Consider the following 19,722-nt stretch of genomic DNA (forward strand, 5'->3'; position numbering starts at 1 on the left):
ACCGTGGAATGTGAGTTTATGGTGGGCATTCATTCAAGATATTCCAGCTTTTATAAAGAATTTGCCATCAGTGTAGCCAGCGAGCGTTCCTACAGCAATGTATATTTTTGCTTTAGGCTCTAATGTAAGTGAGTATCAGAGAAATCAGTGAGACAGCTTTTCCAAAATTTTCATATGTGCACTGGAGGGGTAGAGTAGAGATAACGCTGCTTTGCCATTAGATCAACAGATGTCAGTAGCGTGCGTACTAGGTATACTTAAGGCCATTGCGATTCTCAGGGCCTGAGTTATGAACATAGTTGTAAGAGTGAAAGTACGAGTTAAAAAACTTTCAGCAATGTTTTTCCTCTCTCTTCTGCTGCGGATATGTCCACAGCGACTCAACTAACCTGTGAAGTCTCTTACCCGGTGGTGAAAACAGCATGTGTAACATATGGGAAGTAAGGTCAAAAATCATAAGGGAAGTGCTGGAGGAGAGGGAAATGGAGGTAAAGATATCCTCCTGAAGCAGAAAGTGTGGGACTTTGAATTTAAGAATTTTATTAATTCGTAAGAACATTGATCTTGTGTTTACAAGCGCCTCTGTCCATTGAGACCAACGTTTATAACGTATTTTAGAATCTAGGGCTGGCAAAGAAGTTTCCGGTAGTCACAGAAAGGCCCTGAATGTTTCGCGTAACTAATAACATGGGCAACAAAGTATCGGAATACATAACAAAATATACCCAGACATGTAACATGGATCCGTTGGCCGGTAAGAAACAGTGCAGGAGTGAGCGACACAATTACACACAATCCCAGTTGCAGAAACATGACAGAATCCAGATATAAGACACAAACAACTTAAGAGAGAGAGGGAGAGAGAGAGAGAGAGAGAGAGAGAGAGAGGTAGTAGGATGGCTATACTGTTTTAACCAACGTCGATTCCATAAGGAACATTGGTGTATAAATACGATAGAGTATTGTAAGGAAATATAGGAACAGAGCAGTCAGTCGCAGCCCCATTGATTTTTTATTATTCTTGCAAACTGGTTCAAATGGCTCTGAGCCCTATGGGACTTAACTGCTAAGGTCATTAGTCCCCTAGAACTTAGAACTAGTTAAACCTAACTAACTTAAGGACATCACACACATCCATGCCCGAGGCAGGATTCGAACCTGCGACCGTAGCGGTCTCGCGGTTCCAGTCTGCAGCGCCAGAACCGCGCGGCCATATTATTCTTGCATATTCAGATTTCAGCTACGAATCACCATCTTCAGTGCATTTATGTGAGTTGTAATCCAACGAACTCACAGCATTACATGTCACTGTTCTACTTTACTGTTGTTTAGGCAGAGGCAGCTGTCGTCCTGGGCAATGAGTTCGTAGATACGATCTGCAGCAACTCGATGAGGTGTGGCCAGTCGATTTTATTTTCAATGAGTAGTCACAATGCGCTTAACGTCAGTTAAATCCATATATCAAATTTTGTAGGTACGAGTGGGACAAGGATGCAGCAGGAACAACCACAGAGTCCAAAATGGGTTGTCTACATTTGTTTCAAGAGCTGACCAATATCGGTATGCGTTTGATTGTTCCCTGAAAGCAACAGAGGGCGAGATGGTGCTCTCTCTCGCCCTCTCTCTATCTCCCTCTCTCTCTCTCTCTCTCTCTCTCTCTCTCTCTCTCTCTCTCTCTACATCTACATCTACATCTACATCCATACTCCGCAAGCCACCTGACGGTTTGTGGCGGAGGGTACCTTGAGTACCTCTATGGGTTCTCCCTTCTATTCCAGTCTCGTATTGTTCGTGGAAAGAAGTATTGTCGGTATGCCCCTGTGCGGGCTCTAATCTCTCTGATTTTATCCTCATGGTCTCTTCGCGAGATATACGTAGGAGGGAGGAATATGCTGTTTGACTCCTCGGTGAAGATATGTTCTCGAAACTTCACCAAAAGCCCGTACCGAGCTACTGAGCGTCTCTCCTGCAGAGTCTTCCACTGGAGTTTATCTATCATCTCCGTAACGCATTTGCGATTACTAAATGATCCTGTAACGAAGCGCGCTCTCCGTTGGATTAACCCTATCTGGTATGGATCCCACACTGGTGAGCAGTATTGAAGCAGTGGACGAACAGGCGTACTGTAACCTACTTCCTTTGTTTTCGGATAGCATTTCCTTAGGATTCTTCCAATGAATCTCAGTCTGACATCCGCTTTACCAACGATCAACTTAATATGATCATTCCATTTTAAATCACTCCTAATGCGTACTCCCAGATAATTTATGGAATTAACTGCTTCCAGTTGCTGACTTGCTATATTGTAGCTAAATTATAAGGGATCTTTCTTTCTACGTATTCGCAGCGCATTTCACTTGTCTACATTGAGATTCAATTGCCATTCCCTGGACAATGCGTCAATTCGTTGCAGATCCTCTTGCATTTCAGTACAATTTTCGATTGTTACAACCTCTCGATATACTACAGCAACATCTCCGCAAAAGCCTCATTGAACTTCCGATGTTATCCACAAGGTCATTTATATACAGGGTGTTACAAAAAGGTACGGTCAAACTTTCAGGAAACATTCCTCACACACAAATAAAGAAAAGTTGTTACGCTTAATTTCCATGTTAGAGCTCATTTTAGTTTCGTCAGTATGTACTGTACTTCCTCGATTCACCGCCAGTTGGCCCAAGTGAGGGAAGGTAATGTTGACTTCGGTGCTTGTGTTGACATGCGACTCATTGCTCTACAGTACTAGCATCAAGCACATCAGTACGTAGCATCAACAGGTTAGTGTTCATCACGAACGTGGTTTTGCAGTCAGTGCAATGTTTACAAATACGGAGTTGGCAGATGCCCATTTGATGTATGGATTAGCACGGGGCAATAGCCGTGGCGCGGTACGTTTGTATCGAGATAGATTTCCAGAACGAAGGTGTCACGACAGGAAGACGTTCGAAGCAATTGATCGGTGTCTTGCCCGCATCTCGTGGTCGTGCGGTAGCGTTCTCGCTTCCCACGCCCGGGTTCCCGGGTTCGATTCCCGGCGGGGTCAGGGATTTTCTCTGCCTCGTGATGGCTGGGTGTTGTGTGCTGTCCTTAGGTTAGTTAGGTTTAAGTAGTTCTAAGTTCTAGGGGACTGATGACCATAGATGTTAAGTCCCATAGTACTCAGAGCCATTTGAACCATTTTTTTTGATCGGTGTCTTAGGGAGCACGGAACATTCCATCCTATGACTCGCGTCTGGGGAAGACCTAGAACGACGAGGACACGTGCAATGGACGAGGCAATTCTTCGTGCAGTTGACGATAACCCTAATGTCAGCGCCAGAGAAATTGCTGCTGTACAAGGTAACGTAGACCACGTCACTGTATGGAGAGTGCTATGGGATGAGGCTTCATTCCAACGTGACAAAATTGTAAATTTTCACAATCAACATGTGTGGGCTGACGAGAATCCGCACGCAGTTGTGCAATCACGTCGTCAACACAGATTTTCTGTGAACGTTTAGGCAGGCATTGTTGGTGATGTCTTGATTGGGCCCCATGTTCTTCCACCTACGCTGAATGGAGCACGTTATCATGATTTCATACGGGATACTCAAGCTGTTCTGCTAGAACATGTGCCTTTACAAGTACGACACAACATGTGGTTCAAGCACGATGGAGCTCCTGCACATTTCAGTCGAAGTGTTCGTACGGTTTTCAAGAACAGATTCGGTGACCGATGGATTAGTAGAGGCGGACCAATTCCATGGCCTCCACGCTCTCCTGACCTCAACCCTCTTGACTTTCATTTATGGGGGCATTTGAAAGCTCTTGTCTACGCAACCCCGGTACCAAATGTAGAGACTCTTCGTGCTCGTATTGTGGACGGCTGTGATACAATACGCCATTCTCCAGGGCTGCATCAGCGCATCAGGGATTCCATGCGACGGAGGGTGGATACATGTATCCTCGCTAACGGAGGACATTTTGAACATTTAATGTAACAAAGTGTTTGAAGTCACGCTGGTACGTTCTGTTGCTGTGCGTTTTCATTCCATGATTAATGTGATTTGAAGAGAAGTAATAAAATGAGCTCTAACATGGAAATTAAGCGTTTCCGAACATAAGGCCACATAACATATTTTCTTTCTTTGTGTGTGAGGAATGTTTCCTGAAAGTTTGGCCGTACCTTTTTGTAACACCCAGTATATTGTGTACAGCAACGGTCCTACGACACTCCCCTCCGGCACACCTGACGTCACTCTTACTTTGGAAGACTTCTCTGCATTGAGAATGACATGCTGCGTTCTGTTATCTAGGAACTCTTCAATCCAATAACACAATTGGTCTGATAGTCCATATGCTCTTACTTTGTTCGTTAAACGACTGTGGGGAACTGTATCGAACGCCTTGCGGAAGTCAAGAAACACGGCATCTACCTGGGAACCCGTGTCTATGGCCCTCTGAGTCTCGCGGACGAATAGCGCGAGCTGGGTTTCACACGATCATCTTATTCGAAACCCATCATGATTCCTAAAGAGCAATTTCTAGGCTCCAGAAAAGTCTTTATACTCGAACATAATACGTGTTCCAAAATTCTACAACTGATCTCTCTCACTCTCTCACTCTCTGTGCGTACGTGGCACTGCTTTATAGATTAAGTGTTGAGCTAGCATGTTGACGTTTTATGTGACAGATGGCTCGGGAAGAGCAGGACGCGCGTGAGAAGGCGGACCGCGACCGGGAGATGCGGGAGACGCTGGACAAGCAGGTGGCCGGGCTGGCCAGGCAGCGCGAGGAGGAGCAGCGGCTGCGCCAGGAGCAGATGCGCCACAACGAGCACGTGCTGCGGCAGCTGAAGCTGGAGCAGCAGGGCCGTGAGTGTCCGCTGCCGCCTGCAGCCTGCAGCCCGAGGCTGAGGAGCCGGCGACCTCGCCTCCCGCGCTCAATGCATTTACTGACCCACCAGTGCCGTAAAAGCCTCATTATTCCCAGTGTCCCTCTCATGTATGCCAAACGCCACACAAAATCTTCCGTAAAACACACTCTTTTCCCGAGTGTTGTAGCGTTGCTCTTGGGGGGGGGGGGGGGCAATAGAAAAAGAATTGCTATTTTATATTTTTTTTTTGAAAAAAATGTGGAAAAAGTGGATATTTTGGTGGGCCACTTGGCAACAGAATCAGGGATTGATTACACTATTTTAATAACATACGTTGAGCATTAAGTACCTGAATAAGAGGAACATTATCATATCTGTGCATTTTTATATTCCCGGTGTAGTCATACTCGGAACAACACTAAGGGACCAGAAGATTTATAGACTTTAAAAGAAATGCAACACTACACGATTTAAAAAAAACTGGCTCAGAAATAATAGGAAAATGATAATGTTCCTTCTGCCTAATGCTGCGTTCGGCCCATCAGCGTGATCGTAATTTCAGGTGATGAACTAACACAAAATAATCATCAGTTGAGTGAATGAGGAGATGGAAATCATCAAGGTTGATTTACTAAAATAAGCACACTTATCTCTAACACACTTTTTTTTAATGCTACGTACCTTTTCATATTAAATTACAATAGATGACCACTGTGGTTAAGTACTTTATACATAACAGTCAAAATGTCCTCTTGATGCTGTCTGTTCGTAATCAGTTACAAGAAACTACACGTTTTCTGATTGAAAAAAATTACAATTAGCATATTCACTCAATATTTTCGCATAAAATATAAGATACAGTTGCGGAACGCAGCAAGTCCGCGTCCGCCTTTCATAGAATACCAACAGTAAAAGGTGAGGCGCCAAATGCCTCATTTGTCTTGAAACAACAGAATTCTTTTTTGTATCATTAATCGATACATGTACATAGAGATTTAGAGGCATCGCGCAAGAACGGCAAAGATAAAGAATAATGGATTTTGTCGCTGCTATGCGATGGTTCATTTCTTTTACTTTACAACTGTTCGATAACTTTCGGCCATCAGGGGTGTACTATTGAACGTATATTACTGCTTGTGAGGCGAAAATTACTAATATTAAAGTGTCCAACATTGAACAGACAAAACTACGCTGGATACTGGACCAAGCCCTAGTCATGTAGAGATCTTGACATAGTCTATTTTCAACACCAACGTAGGATAAAGTAAAATGTGCACATTTCAATATTTGACCTGCCTCGATGGCCGCGAGCGCATTAACACGCCGCTTCCGGGATTCCGGGAGGCGCCCCTCCTGCTGAGACCTTCCCGTCTCCTCTATACCTCTTTTGTTAATGATAACTTTCCCTCAGGATTTCTACCTCTTGCTTAATAATAACAAATGAAATCTTCCCTTTGAAATTTATTCTCTTTCTCAATCTTCGCATACAAATTTAATTGCTGCTTATTAAAAGTGATTTTCTGATTATTTCGACGAAACATAGAATGTGTCGTCGTCGTGGTCCTCAGTCGTTATCTGCAATAACCCAAAACTGTTCCTTACCTTTTTGTTACTGTTACAGGATCGCCATCTGACTGCTACATCGAACTGCGACATGAATATACTTACTCTGTTTTACTATACTCTATTAGCTGCAGGTGGGCTGTCATAATAAGTGGCTGTATTTATTACCAAAGCTGACGTTATTCATTATTAGCAAAGCTGACGTTATTCTTTAATTAATTTTACTCAAGTTGCGTAATTAATAGTTACACTTTTTCTTGACAACAAAAAAATTTTTGCAAAGTTTTATGTTGATGGTTGTTGGGATGGATTATAATCAGTAATGCAACATTGCTGGCAAAAATTAATTGTATTCTGAAAACGCTTCAAATATTTACTGTTGGTAATGAAATGATTTTACAAACGTTCAAATGGGACTTACTTTTTACAATAATCTTACAACTAGCAATGCGCAAACATACCTTCAGTAGTCTTGAGTTTCTCAAAAAATTTAATTCAATAATATTAGTTTCTCTTATTATAATAGTAAACTGATGTCTCTGTACATCCGTTTATAATCTCTTGTAAATAATAGCTGGTGGCTGGCAGGCACACTACTCCTCTCAACCTCTCGCTTCACATCTCGCTTACTACTGACTTCCTACGAACGCTGAAGTTCTGTCTCTCCTACCAACAATGCTTTCTGGTGCAGACAATCCCTGCTACCATTACAAAATGTATCAATGCGCGGTCTTTCCCGCTCTTTCCTTAATATGTATCCATACGAGGTTTCTCCCGCCCTTTTAAAAATTATATCAATTTGCGGTCTGTCTTGCCAACAATGGTGCAGACATTCCCTGCTACCACAATTATTTCCAACATGACAACTATTAATTATTCCTGCTTAATCCTATAAGTAAAATATAAACATCTTTCATAAATTGTGATTTGACAATAGACAATAGAAATATACACGTCTTAGACTGCAGATGCTTCCATCCGGTTGAACGACGAGGTCTGGTGAGCTGTCCAGCCTGAATGTGTTTTTTTCGGTAGTTTCACAGATCCAAAAATGTGAATGTCACACTGATTACCATGTCCTGTCTCAGTCACACGATCTGGAAATGTTTTGAAAACTTACAAGTACCTAATCAGGGACGAATTGTTTGATATCACCTGAGTGCTTCGCTAGTTCGGTTTTTGAATCTCTGCATATTAATACAACTTACTAGACACAGTTCTTGCGTTTTTCTCAACGCCTACAGTAGAATTCCGTAGCGCGAATCAATAGTCGCTTGTTCGTTTGTTTTGATAGCTAGTGACCGCTTGTTGGTGTTAGTCAGTCAGTCAGGCACTAGCGACCAGCCGGGACAGAAGCAGCAACAGGGAGGTAACCAGTTTTGTGACTTTTAAGAGTCCCTAACCAGGAACGAATTGTATAATTTCATCATTCACCAAAGAAGATGAACTAAATATTCCAGAATTCGGATCAAGAATAGCTGCCAACATGGGTAGCGCAGAAGTAGATATCCTCAGATTAGTGAAGTATCTTAAATCACTTAACAAAAGCAAGTCTCCCGGTCCAGATTGTATACCAGTTAGGTTCCTTTCGGAGTATGCTGATACAGTAGCTCCATACTTAACAATTACACCGTTTGCTCGATGAAAGATCCTGACCCAAGGACTGGAAAGTTTCACGGGCCACACTAATATTCAAGAAAGGTAGTGGAAGTAATCCACTAAATTACAGCGCATATTCAGCAGGACTTTGGATAATATGTTGTGTTCGAACATTATGAATTACCTAGAAGAAAATCTCCTATTGACACATAGTCAACATGGGTTTAGAAAACATCGTTCCTGTTAAAAACAACTAGCTCTTTATTCACATGAAGTGCTGAATGCTATTGGCCAAAGATTTCAGATTGAATCCTTATTTATGGGTTTCCGGAAGGCTTTTGACACTGTACCACTGTACGATACAAACGGCATGTAGTAAAATTGCGTGCTTATGGAATATCGTCTGAGCAATGAGACTCGATTCGTGATTTCCTGCCAGAATGGTCACAGTTCGTTGTAATTGCCGGAAAGTCATCGAGTAAAACAGAAGTGATTTCTGGCGTTCCCCAAGATGGTCCTTTGCTGTTTCTTATCTGTATAAACGATTTGGTAGACAATCTGAGCAGCCATCGTAGGTTGTTTGCAGGTGCCGCTGCCGTTTATCGACTAGTAAAGTTATCAGAGGATGAAAACAAATTACAAAAACCATTTAGAAGAGACATCTGTATGGTGAGAAAATTGGCAATTGTCCCTAAATAATGAAAAGTGTGAGGTCATCCACATTTTTTGTCAGTGCAGTACCCCTTTTGGCAAATTTGTAGAGGTCTGAAGTGGCCATTATATAGAGACAGCGCGTCATAAAGTTTTATTGGTGACAAAATGGTGAGTGAAAACATAGTTTGGTGACCTCGGAACCCTTTCGGGGATCCTACAGCCCTTGCCATATGCTCACTACGTGAGTTTAAATTAGATTTACGCTTTAGACCGGATATTACGTGCGTAGTATTGGTGCATAAGTACGGTAACTTTGGATCTCGGTACCACATCATATATCGTAAAAAAACTAGAAAGTTCCCAGAGAATATCATCGGAAAACATATTGTAAAAATGTCGACGATCTGTCACGAATGAAAATTATAGAAATTGCTATCCCTGCAATTAATACTTTTCGTACCCATAAATCATGGGTTTTCGGAATTTTGTCTGGAACCACCCATGAAAAAATTTTACTTTTATAGCCTACCTTAGGCCCACCAAAGACCACACCTAACGAAAAAGAACAAACCGGTTTGCTTCATTCACCTGGCTTGCAGGAAGTATCTTATGTTTAAATTTGGAACTTGTGCGGTATTGTAGGTATACAAGTGGTCGCTGGGCCAAGGGCTATCCAAAACACTTGACCCCTTATCTCTGCGATCAAAAGAAACCGACATATGACCCCTGAAAAATGACATTTAAGAGCGCAGATTTTTAGAGCATGTTGGTACCATGTACTGTCGAGCACAGACCGTGTATGCCGCATGAGATCCATAATAACGCAGCTTTTGAGCAGAACAGAAGACAGACTACTACGGCGGATTTTCATTCAAACTTTAGGTCGTCGTGGTTCCAAAATCCGCTAACCTCTCTCATTGGCTGATGACCTAAACTGACCTCCAGATATACCAAATCCGTCAATGCATACACAAAGAGATTGCTCAAACAACTTATTTCAACTAATGGTAACTCAGTATAGCAAAACACGTCTAGCATTGCTACGACAACTGGCGGATGAAGAAAAGGAAAAATATTGTAAACAAAAACAGAATTTTAAATGAACAGGCACCTTACAAAACGACAAAAGAATACTTGTTGCAGATTCAGGTGGAATGAAAAGGCGCTCGTTGTTAATTGGCCGCCTTTCAAGTTCTCTGCTGACTTGTTAACTCCAGTATGAATAAATGAATGTAGCTGGAGTTGATTATATCAAATAAGCTAGGCGACAGAAGGAATTCGTTTGAAATTCATTAATTTATTCATGAAAATTTAACTGTGGTTGTAGCTGCAATAATTATGCCACAATCTCTAGAAGGCAGCCAAATTCACAAAAAACACACTCAAAGTATCCCTCACAATTCAGTAAAAACTAATCAAACTATTCATTCCAGAATGTACGTCAACACATATCGCTATGAAAATTTTGAAGTTGCTCTATGGCTTCACTCGCGAAAAACTCTAACTCATTATGTGAACTGAACAAAGTCGTTACATTCACTACGCGGCCACTTGCCACCCAAAGAAGCAAATCACAGACATTTTACAAACTCGCGATCCGTAGCCGGGGCGCCTCAGCCTTCCCACTCTAAAAACAAGCTACTCTCCAATCCCGTCATGCATTAACCACACTACTTCTATATTGACTACCACTGTCGTCTCTGTCTTAGCAGGCCACTTCACCTTAGTGCGTGCTTTACATTACAATTAATACTTCTTTTGGATCAAATGGCCAACAGTAAAAGGAAGTACACGATAAGTCACACTAAAACATGGATCAAAATGACGTCAGACACCACATATTTAAAGTGAATAGCGTCTTGTAAATTACTGCATTAATATGGATATTGTATTGCGTTTCTCATATTTAGTATGTCTGTGTAAGTTTAGACATGATTTGAATTAGTTTTGTATTCTGTGGGGTATGTATTAAATGTTTGTAAATATGATATGGTGGAATTTATACTCTTCACGCTTTCTGTGCACCTGAGAAGATGCGTCTGTGGTGCGAGCTGGCAAAGCCCATTGACCCGACATAGCTCAGTTCCCTTTGTATTTGCCTCATCTGTTAACTATCTCCACAGCTCTAAATGCCAAATAAGGATGCGTTTGATACAATAGCACTTCTCTAATCTTTCCGAACTGGGAACAATTTGATCCCATGTACACTCAGATATACTTGGTACATGTCGTCCCGGAATATTTATAAAGGAACTGCCAGGAGGTTTTTCTAAGTTGGACCTTGAGCTCACGGCTTAAAAATCATTCTCGTAATGGATCTATATTCAGCGCAATTACGGACAGCTGCATAGGCAGCATGGCTCTATATTCCACAGGGTACTTCCAACGACTTATTGAGTCAATGCCACTACGCCAGTCAAAAGGAGGTCCGACACGTTATTAGTAGGCGTCCCACGACTTTTCTAACCCTAATGTATACATCTACCGGAATTGCTAAATGGCCAAACGGAAGCTGAATATAGCAGACTGTTCCGATTATTTCAAAGGATTACTCATCACACAGCATTAACTTAGACATAAACAGTCATCTGCCTTACTTACGCTCCACCGTGGCACCATATCCCCTCACCCCTTCGTCCTTCGTCTTTCGTATCCCATTCAATATTATAGCATCATTCTACAGCATCTGTCGAATACCCAAAAATTATTTTATGTATTAAAATTTTGCAAATGTTACTGATTCATAAATCATATAACACGGAAGTTATATTTATTAAATAACTGTCATAGCGTCGCAGAAGAAATTTTTATATACTTACAATGGGAAAACGAAGTAAAAAGGCCGGCCGTGGTGGCCGTGCGGTTCTAGGCGCTGCAGTCCGGAACTGCGGGACTGCTACGGTCGCAGGTTCGAATCCTGCCTCGGGCATGGATGTGTGTGATGTCCTTAGGTTAGTTAGGTTTAAGTAGTTCTAAGTTCTAGGGGACTGATGACCTAAGATGTTAAGTCCCATAGTGCTCAGAGCCACTTGAACCATTTTTGAAGAAAAAAGATACGTATAATGGAAAGTATGTGAACCATACCCTTCGCTAATGATACACATGAACCACAATGGACAGAACATCACCAGACAGTAAAAACGACACCTCGTTGATATGGGCATGCATTTCTGTCCCTCACGATCTGTACCGTCTGGTTATAGCTGCTGCACATCATTCGATTGGTAACCCTTTGTAGTGTGAATGTTCTGGATCTAGTTCTTGATTTATTGTGTATCTGTTATGTTGAATTAGTCGTCCAATTCATTTAGTTTTTGTTTCTAAATTATATTAATCAATTTTCGCTTAAATTTCTTTTAACATTTGTTCATTACATTTTCTTTCTGACAAGGATTTTTTATGTCTCTTCTCCATTTCCATATTTCTATTGATACTAATGCATTCATTTCTCGTTTCACAACGTCCACTCTTCACAACCACTTGTTAAAATAGTCTAAATAAATGTCTTGATGAATGTATTTCATGTTGTTATAGGGAAGTGTATGTTTGTCTATAAATTTCTCTTATTTCCAAACGCTTCGTTACTTACTGCATTCCTTCTTTTAATATTCATTAGACCTCTGTTGTCATTTGATGTGCTTCCAAAGAAGAAAACATCATTTATTTTCATTTACATTTCGTTTCATACTTTAATTTTTGCTATTACTTACCTCTTTGATTTATCTATCACCAGTGTTTTAATCTTGTGTGTGTTTATTTTATATTTGTGAATATGGAAAACGTCAGACAAAATTTTTTTACACGAAGGTCATTTCCTTCTCAGATTCTGCTGTGACTGTAGTTTTATTGGCCAGGCAAATACATCGTGTTTACCACTAATTTTGATCCCTTTCATGCTGATTTTTGATGTTTGTATTGGACTTTCTATATGTATTAAATAATTAGGGAGCGATAGCACAGCCTTCTTTGGACACCTCTTCTGACCGCAATCTCTTTCTTAGTACAACTGACATCTACTTTTGTACTCTGGTTTTTGTACTGATTGATAATACGTCTTTCATCTCTTAAGCCTGTTCGAATGTTATTCAGTTTTCCAATCAGCACATTCCAGACCACTCTACCTAAAATCATCTGTAGGTCAATTAATACCGCATACATTTTCCTGTGCGTCTCAGTTCTTTTTTCTAAGATTATTTATAGTTCCAAAGTAGGTTCCCTGGTACCCTTTCCTTTTCCTAAATGCAAATATTCCTAAAAGTTGGTTAACGCATACATGCGTTAATATATTCAATTTCTACCCGAATATAATAACACAGTTTGAACAAATATTTTGTTAGGGTTTTTTTAAATACGTGAGAACGCCAGAACTTGTAATTATCCACATATATTTCTAATTAAGAGAACCACTTGCTTTAAGCCCAGCTCATATAGTTTTGGCTCTAAAGAACTGAGTTTTAAAGCCCCTCCTTGCTCATTTGGATAAGAAATCCAAACCGAAAATACACTGCCAGAGAAAAACAGTCAAGGACTCAGAAGGGAAGAGGGAACGAAATTAAATTTCACGGACCCAGAAAGTAAGGAATTCCACTGCAGTGGTTACAAAATCGAGTCAAAATTACGGAGAATTTCGCAGTATGAATCCACTTAACAGTATGACTTTGCGCACCCTCTGCCCTGGGTGCATACACTGATTCGGTTAGGAAGGGTGTCATAAAGTCATTTTAGCCTCTTCTGAGGCAAAGTTTCTCACAATAATTGTAACTGGAGCTTGGTATGCTGGACGCTGGGACCGTGATGCAGCTGACGTCCGCACATGTGGCACACAGATTCTACCGGTGGCAAATGTTGAGCTCATGCAGGCCGTGGGAGCCCCTCAGTCTCGCACAGGCAGTTCGTAGAGACAGGCGCCACGTGTGGACGGGTATTGTCCTGTTGGAAAAGGATAACACGGTACTGTCGCTCGAGACCTAACACATGAGAACGCAGTACCTCCAAGACGTAACCACTGTGCCGTCAGTGTTCCGTCAACCATCACCATACGTGAACTGAAGCCACACCCGTGACACTAGGGGTGACACCGCTGAGACTCTCCAAGACATCAGCAGTCCATGCTACCTGGTCGCGCCACCACTTCAGACGCAGCTCTCCCTCTGGTGGTGTCAACGACAGCCTACACACGGGACGGCAATGCCCAGGTCTGGCAGCTGCTGGCGTCCGACGAATGGTGCTGGGTGACACATAGTGTTGTAGGGAGTGCATAAACTTTTCTCTGATGCCATTTGCAGATGTGAAGGAGCCACCATACCAACATACACACTGACTTATTGTGCGTCTTCTCGGAGCTTCACTTCTTTTGGCAGGCAGTGTAAAAATTATTATCATATTTGTGCATTTCGGCAAACCAGTTGTGTGAGAAAAGTAATGAGAATGTTTTTTTATCTACCAAAGCTTTTATTATTTTCAGATAACAATATTGTCCTCTTCAAAGTAGTTGCCATCGGCAGCTATACCCCGGCAGGGCTGTTGTTCCCAGTCTCGGTAGCATCGGTGAAAAGCATCAACTGGTATAGCCTTTAACATGTGGGGCACCTTCTTTTGAATTTTCCCCAGAGTCCCAAAACGACGTCATGTTAAGAATGTCTTCAGTTTCGGGAAATTAAAGAGCTCACAAGGACACAGATCAGGTGAATAGCACGGCTGTGGAACAAGAGGAACGCCTTTTAACTTCAAAAATTCCATGATGGAAGTGGTCGTGTGGTATCGGGCGTTGACATGAGGCGGCATCCAATTGTCTGCAATGTCAAAATTTCCTGTACAGTAGAAGTGTTTACTTTAACGACTCACCCTGCATCCTTACTGTTAAACGTCGGTCTAATCTCAAAATAGCACGCACACGATCGACGTTTTCGCCGTTTTTTTTTTTTTTTTTTTTTTTTTTTAAATTGGAGGCCTTTGTGAGCGTGGTTTATCTTCAACTTGTACTCGTAATTCCAAAAATGATTTTTGCCAGCGAAAACCCTGTGCTCTTCATCAGCAATGTTCCCCAAAGGCCTTTTCAACTTATCAATGTTTACACACGCAGATTCCGCAAGTTTAATACAAAACTTGTTATCATAACATTGCTCTAAACTTCGCTGTTCCGTTCTCGTAACAGACAACAAAAACACAGTTTCACTGATGGGTCTCTCAAAAGTCACGTGACGTGTGTACGGAGCTGAAAGTCGGACTGAGCATTTGGAAGTGATGAACACACCGTTCTACAGAAGTAGAACATCTCAGTGTGGCCAGATCGCTCCCAGCGTTGTTAGTCCCATTGTCCCATTACTTTTCTCACACACCTATCATGACCAGCTATTCAACTTGTGCACATAGCCCAGTGATATACTATGTGACCGAAGATATCCGGACATCTCCAAAACATATGTTTTTCATATTATGTGGATTACGCTGCCACCTACTGCCAGGTACTCCGTATCAGCAACCTCTGTAGTCATTAGACATCGTGACAGAGCAGAATGGGGTGCTCCGCGGAACTCACGGACTTCGAACATGGTCAGGTGATTGGGTGTCACTTGTGTGATACGCCTGTACGTGAGGTTTCCACACTCATGAAGATCCCTAGGTCCACTGTGATAGTGAAGTGGAAACGTGAAGGGACACGTACAGCACAAAAGCGTACAGGCCGACCTCGTGTGTTGACTGGTAGAGACCGCCGACAGTTGAAGAGGGCCGTAATTTGTAATAGGCAGATATCTATCCAGACCATCGCCCAGGAATTCCAAACTGCATCAGGATCCACTGCAAGTACTACGATTGTTGGGCAGGAGGTGAGAAAAGTGGGATTTCATGGTCCAGGTCGGCGGGGTTAGCCAAGCGGTCTAGGCGCTGCAGTCATTGACTGTGCGGCTGGTCCCGGTGGAGGTTCGAGTCCTCCCTTGGGCATGGGTGTGTGTGTTTGTCCTTAGGATAATTTAGGTTAAGTAGTGTGTAAGCTTAGGGACTGATGACCTTAGCAGTTAAGTCCGATAAGATTTCACACAAATTTGAACATTTTTGAACATGGTCCAACGGCTGGTCATAAGGCATACATCATGCCGGTAAATGCCAGATAACGCCTCGCTTGGTGTAAGGAGCGTAAACATTGGACGATTCAATGGTGGCAAAACGTTGTGTGGAGTGACGAATCATGGTACACAGGGTGGCGGTCCTATGGCAGGGTGTGGGTATGGCGAATGCCCGGTGAACGTCGTCTGCCAGCGTGTGTAGTGCCAACAGTAAAATTCGGAGGCGGTGGTGTCATGGTGTGGTCGTGTTTCTCATGGAGGAGGCTTCCTCCCCTTGTTTTTTTTTTTTTTTGCGTGGTCCTATGACAGCACATGCCTACATTGATTTTTAAGCACCTTATTGCTTCCCACTGTTGAAGAGCAATTCGGGGATGGGGATTTCATCTTTCAACGCGATCGAGCACCTGTTCATAATGCACGGCCTGTGGCGGAGTGGTCACACGACAATAACATCCCTGTAATGGACTGGCCTGCACACAGTTCTGACCGGAATCCTATAGAACACCTCTAGAATGTTTTGGAACGCCGACTTCGTACCAGCTCTCACTGACCGACATCGGTACCTCTCCTCAGTGCAGCACTCCGTGAACAATGGGCTGCCATTCTCCAGTAGCCCTCGAGCAAGTAATTGAACGTATGGCTGCAAGAGTGGAAGCTGTCACCTAAGCTAAGGGTGGGCCAACACCATATTGAATTCCAGCATTACCGATGGAGTTCGCCACGAACTTGTAAGTTATTTTCAGCCACGTGTCCGGATACTTTTGATCACATAGTGTAGGTTCACTGTTCATTTAACCTTTCACAAATAATTACATGTCTAGTTCTGTTCAGTACTTTTAAATCTTGACTTACTAATCGCTGACTTAGAAAAACAGATGGATCTCGTAACTCTATTTTCAGCGCTGAGCTACGTCCTTCGATAAGATACTTCAGCTCGTAAGACAGAGCATGGGTCACACGAGTCGAAATTAATCGATTGCAAAGGATGCTGATGCTTACTTAGTTTACTGAGCGTATTTACTTATTTACGTACATGCTTTGTTTTACTGTTTGTACGATTTGTTGTTGTTGTTGACAGTGGCGGAGGAGCTGGAGAAGCGGCGCGCGCAGCTGGCGGCCGAGCTGCAGGAGCAGATCGCCGTCAGGCACCGCTTCCTGGACGAAGCGAAGCGGCAGGAGGACGTCGTGGACCAGACGTTCGCCCGGCTGACGGAGGAGGCCCTCCGCAGGGAGAAGGCGCAGCAGCTCGACCTCTCGGTCTGACACCGCAAGTGACAGCCTAGCCACTCTTCCGTTCCGTAAAAGCTGAGTGGCCAAACCTCACGGGAAAGATTATGGCTACGTCGCTCAAACGCGCTACTAGATACTGCGTTTGGTATCAATCTTGCCACGATGTCTGAGCAACTGGCCATTAAAATTGATACACCAAGAAGAAATACAGATGATAAACGGGTATTCATTGGACAAATATATTATACTCGAACTGACATGTGATTACATTTTCACGCAATTTGGGTGCATAGATCCTGAGAAATCAGTACCCAGAACAACCACCTCTGGCCGTAATAACGACCTTGATAGGCCTGGGCATTGAGTCAAACAGACCTTGGATGGCGTGTACAGGTACAGCTGCCCATGCAGCTTCAACACGATATCACAGTTCATCAAGAGTGACTGGCGTATTGTGACGAGCCAGTTGCTCGGCCACCATTGACCAGACGTCTTCAGTTGGTGAGAGATCTGGAGAATGTGCTGGCCAGGGCAGCAGTCGAACATTTTCTGTATCCAGAAAGGCCCGTACAGGACCTCCAACATGCGGTCGTGCATTATCCTTCTGAAATGTGGGGTTTCGCAGGGATCGAACGAAGGGTAGAGCCACGGGTCGTAACACATCTGAAATGTAACATCCACTGTTCAAAGTGTGCCGTCGTCGAACTGTTCGTGCAGATGGTTGTTGTCTTGCAAGCGTCCCCATCTGTTGTCTCAGCGATCGAGACATGGTTGCACGATCCGTTACAGCCATGCGGATAAGATGCCTGTCATCTCGACTGCTGGTGACACGAGGCCGTTGGGATCCAGAACGGCGTTCCGTATTACCCGCCTCAACCCACCGATTCCATATTCTGCTAACAGTCATTGGATCTCGACCAACGCGGGCAGCAATGTCGCCATACGATAAACCGCAATCGCGATGGGCTACAATCCGACCTTTATCAAAGTCGGAAACGGGATTGTACGCATTTCTCCTGCTTACACGAGGCATCATAACAACGTTTCACCAGGCAACGCCGGTCAGCTTCTGTTTGTGTATGAGCAATCGGTTGGAAACTGTGCTCACGTCAGCACGTTGTAGGTGTCGCCACCGGCGCCAGCCTTGTGTGAATGCTCTGAAAAGCTAATCATTTTGATATCACAGCATCTTCTTCATGTCGGTTAAATTTCGCGTCTGTAGCACGTCATCTTCGTCGTGTAGCAATTTTAACGGCCAGTGGTGTAGTCTTTTAATCTGGTATGATAAAGAGAAAAGACACATGGGTCATAGCACATCGGCATTTAGGCATGAATTCAGGTTGCTGATGTTAACAGAATACAAGGTTTGTCTTCAATAGTGCAGAGACAATGTTCCCTTGTAAACCTCTGAATGGGACGAAGACAAGTATTTCACTAACGAACGTCACATCACGCCGCATTGGCATAGGCGTAAGGTGGCCACCTACAAACCATATTGGCACCAATTTGAATGTGAGGTATTGGCAATCCGCTTCTTTGAGGTCTGTGTGGAGACAAAAGCACCACACAGGCTGCAAGACGAGAAAACTTCATAGTACCTTCCCATGAGTTCTGGCCACTCAATGCAACACTTACTTTCCGACCTGTCACTACGTATCATAAAACGTAGATAGAACGCAAAATGCTGTGTCACGAGACTAACTTTGTCTAATCTGATTACACGCACGAGTAATGCAATCAGAGCCAACAGTACAGTAGGTAGCAGAAATCCTTTGCGGGTGGATGATCGTCACCAGACATCGTGGAACACACATAAAGCGTCGGTTTTCTGTGACCGCTCTGCCGCCGCCGAAATTTAAGTCCAAGAAGCTACGAGACTGTATTGTTAACCAGTAGAGAAGAGTTAAGATGGTGGTTTCATTGCTTCAAATGATCTACATAGTCTGACCCCACTCGAGTACAACGCAGAGAAGGTTCGTTCAACGTTGTGAATCTGTCAGAAAACTCATTCTTTATGACTTTGTTGCACTTGCGCTTCACATTGGCTCGAATGACGATCATGTCGTCAAAACGCTGACCCATCTTATGAATTTCTGCATTTTTCATTTTGTGGTACGTTCATATTGATAAGACCAGCCGGCCTCAGTGGTCGAGCGGTTCTAGGCGCTACAGTCTGGAACCGCGCGACCGCTACGGTCGCAGGTTCGAATCCTGCCTCGGACTTGGATGTGTGTGATGTCCTTAGGTTAGTTAGGTTTAAGTAGTTCAAAGTTCTAGGGGACTGATGACCACAGCAGTTAAGTCCCATAGTGCACAGAGCCATCTTTTGATAAGACCAAGTCTAGACACCCATGATGATTTTCCATAAAAGAATGTTCTCGTTTAGCATTTCGGTCAATTCGTGCCAAACGTCCATGCGTTCTTCGTCTTGTTTGGGAGTCAACATGTGGCGGACAAAGTCTGCAAACAGTTGTCTCTCCTTCAAAACATTCTAGAAACGACTTACACACTTGATTTAGAAATTGTGCCCAACTGCAGTGCACGACACAACGGCTATGATACATTATGGATGCATGTCCAGTGCTTAACACTGCCGCTCACAAATGACTACTCGAATGCCAATTTGTTGTATAAGCTCTTATTTCAAGTTGCCACCGTAGTTATTATGCTAACGTTGCTTATACACCGGTAATAAAATCAGTGTCGCAACTTTTGTGACGTGCGGTATACACTGGAGATGTATCCGAAACACCGAGG

General features: G+C 43.2%; 1 protein-coding gene across 1 annotated transcript in view; it reads left to right on the forward strand.

The window, feature by feature from the left end:
• LOC124799160 (trichohyalin-like) overlaps positions 1-19,722 on the forward strand; it is a 177,472-nt gene that overhangs the window by 116,144 nt on the left and 41,606 nt on the right. Inside the window, exons 4-5 of the mRNA XM_047262699.1 lie at positions 4,673-4,853; positions 16,814-16,992. Coding sequence (XP_047118655.1) covers positions 4,673-4,853; positions 16,814-16,992 — 360 coding nt within the window. The remainder of the gene's footprint in view (positions 1-4,672; positions 4,854-16,813; positions 16,993-19,722) is intronic.

Source organism: Schistocerca piceifrons, chromosome 5 (assembly GCF_021461385.2).
Source record: "Schistocerca piceifrons isolate TAMUIC-IGC-003096 chromosome 5, iqSchPice1.1, whole genome shotgun sequence".
NCBI lineage: Eukaryota > Metazoa > Arthropoda > Insecta > Orthoptera > Acrididae > Schistocerca > Schistocerca piceifrons.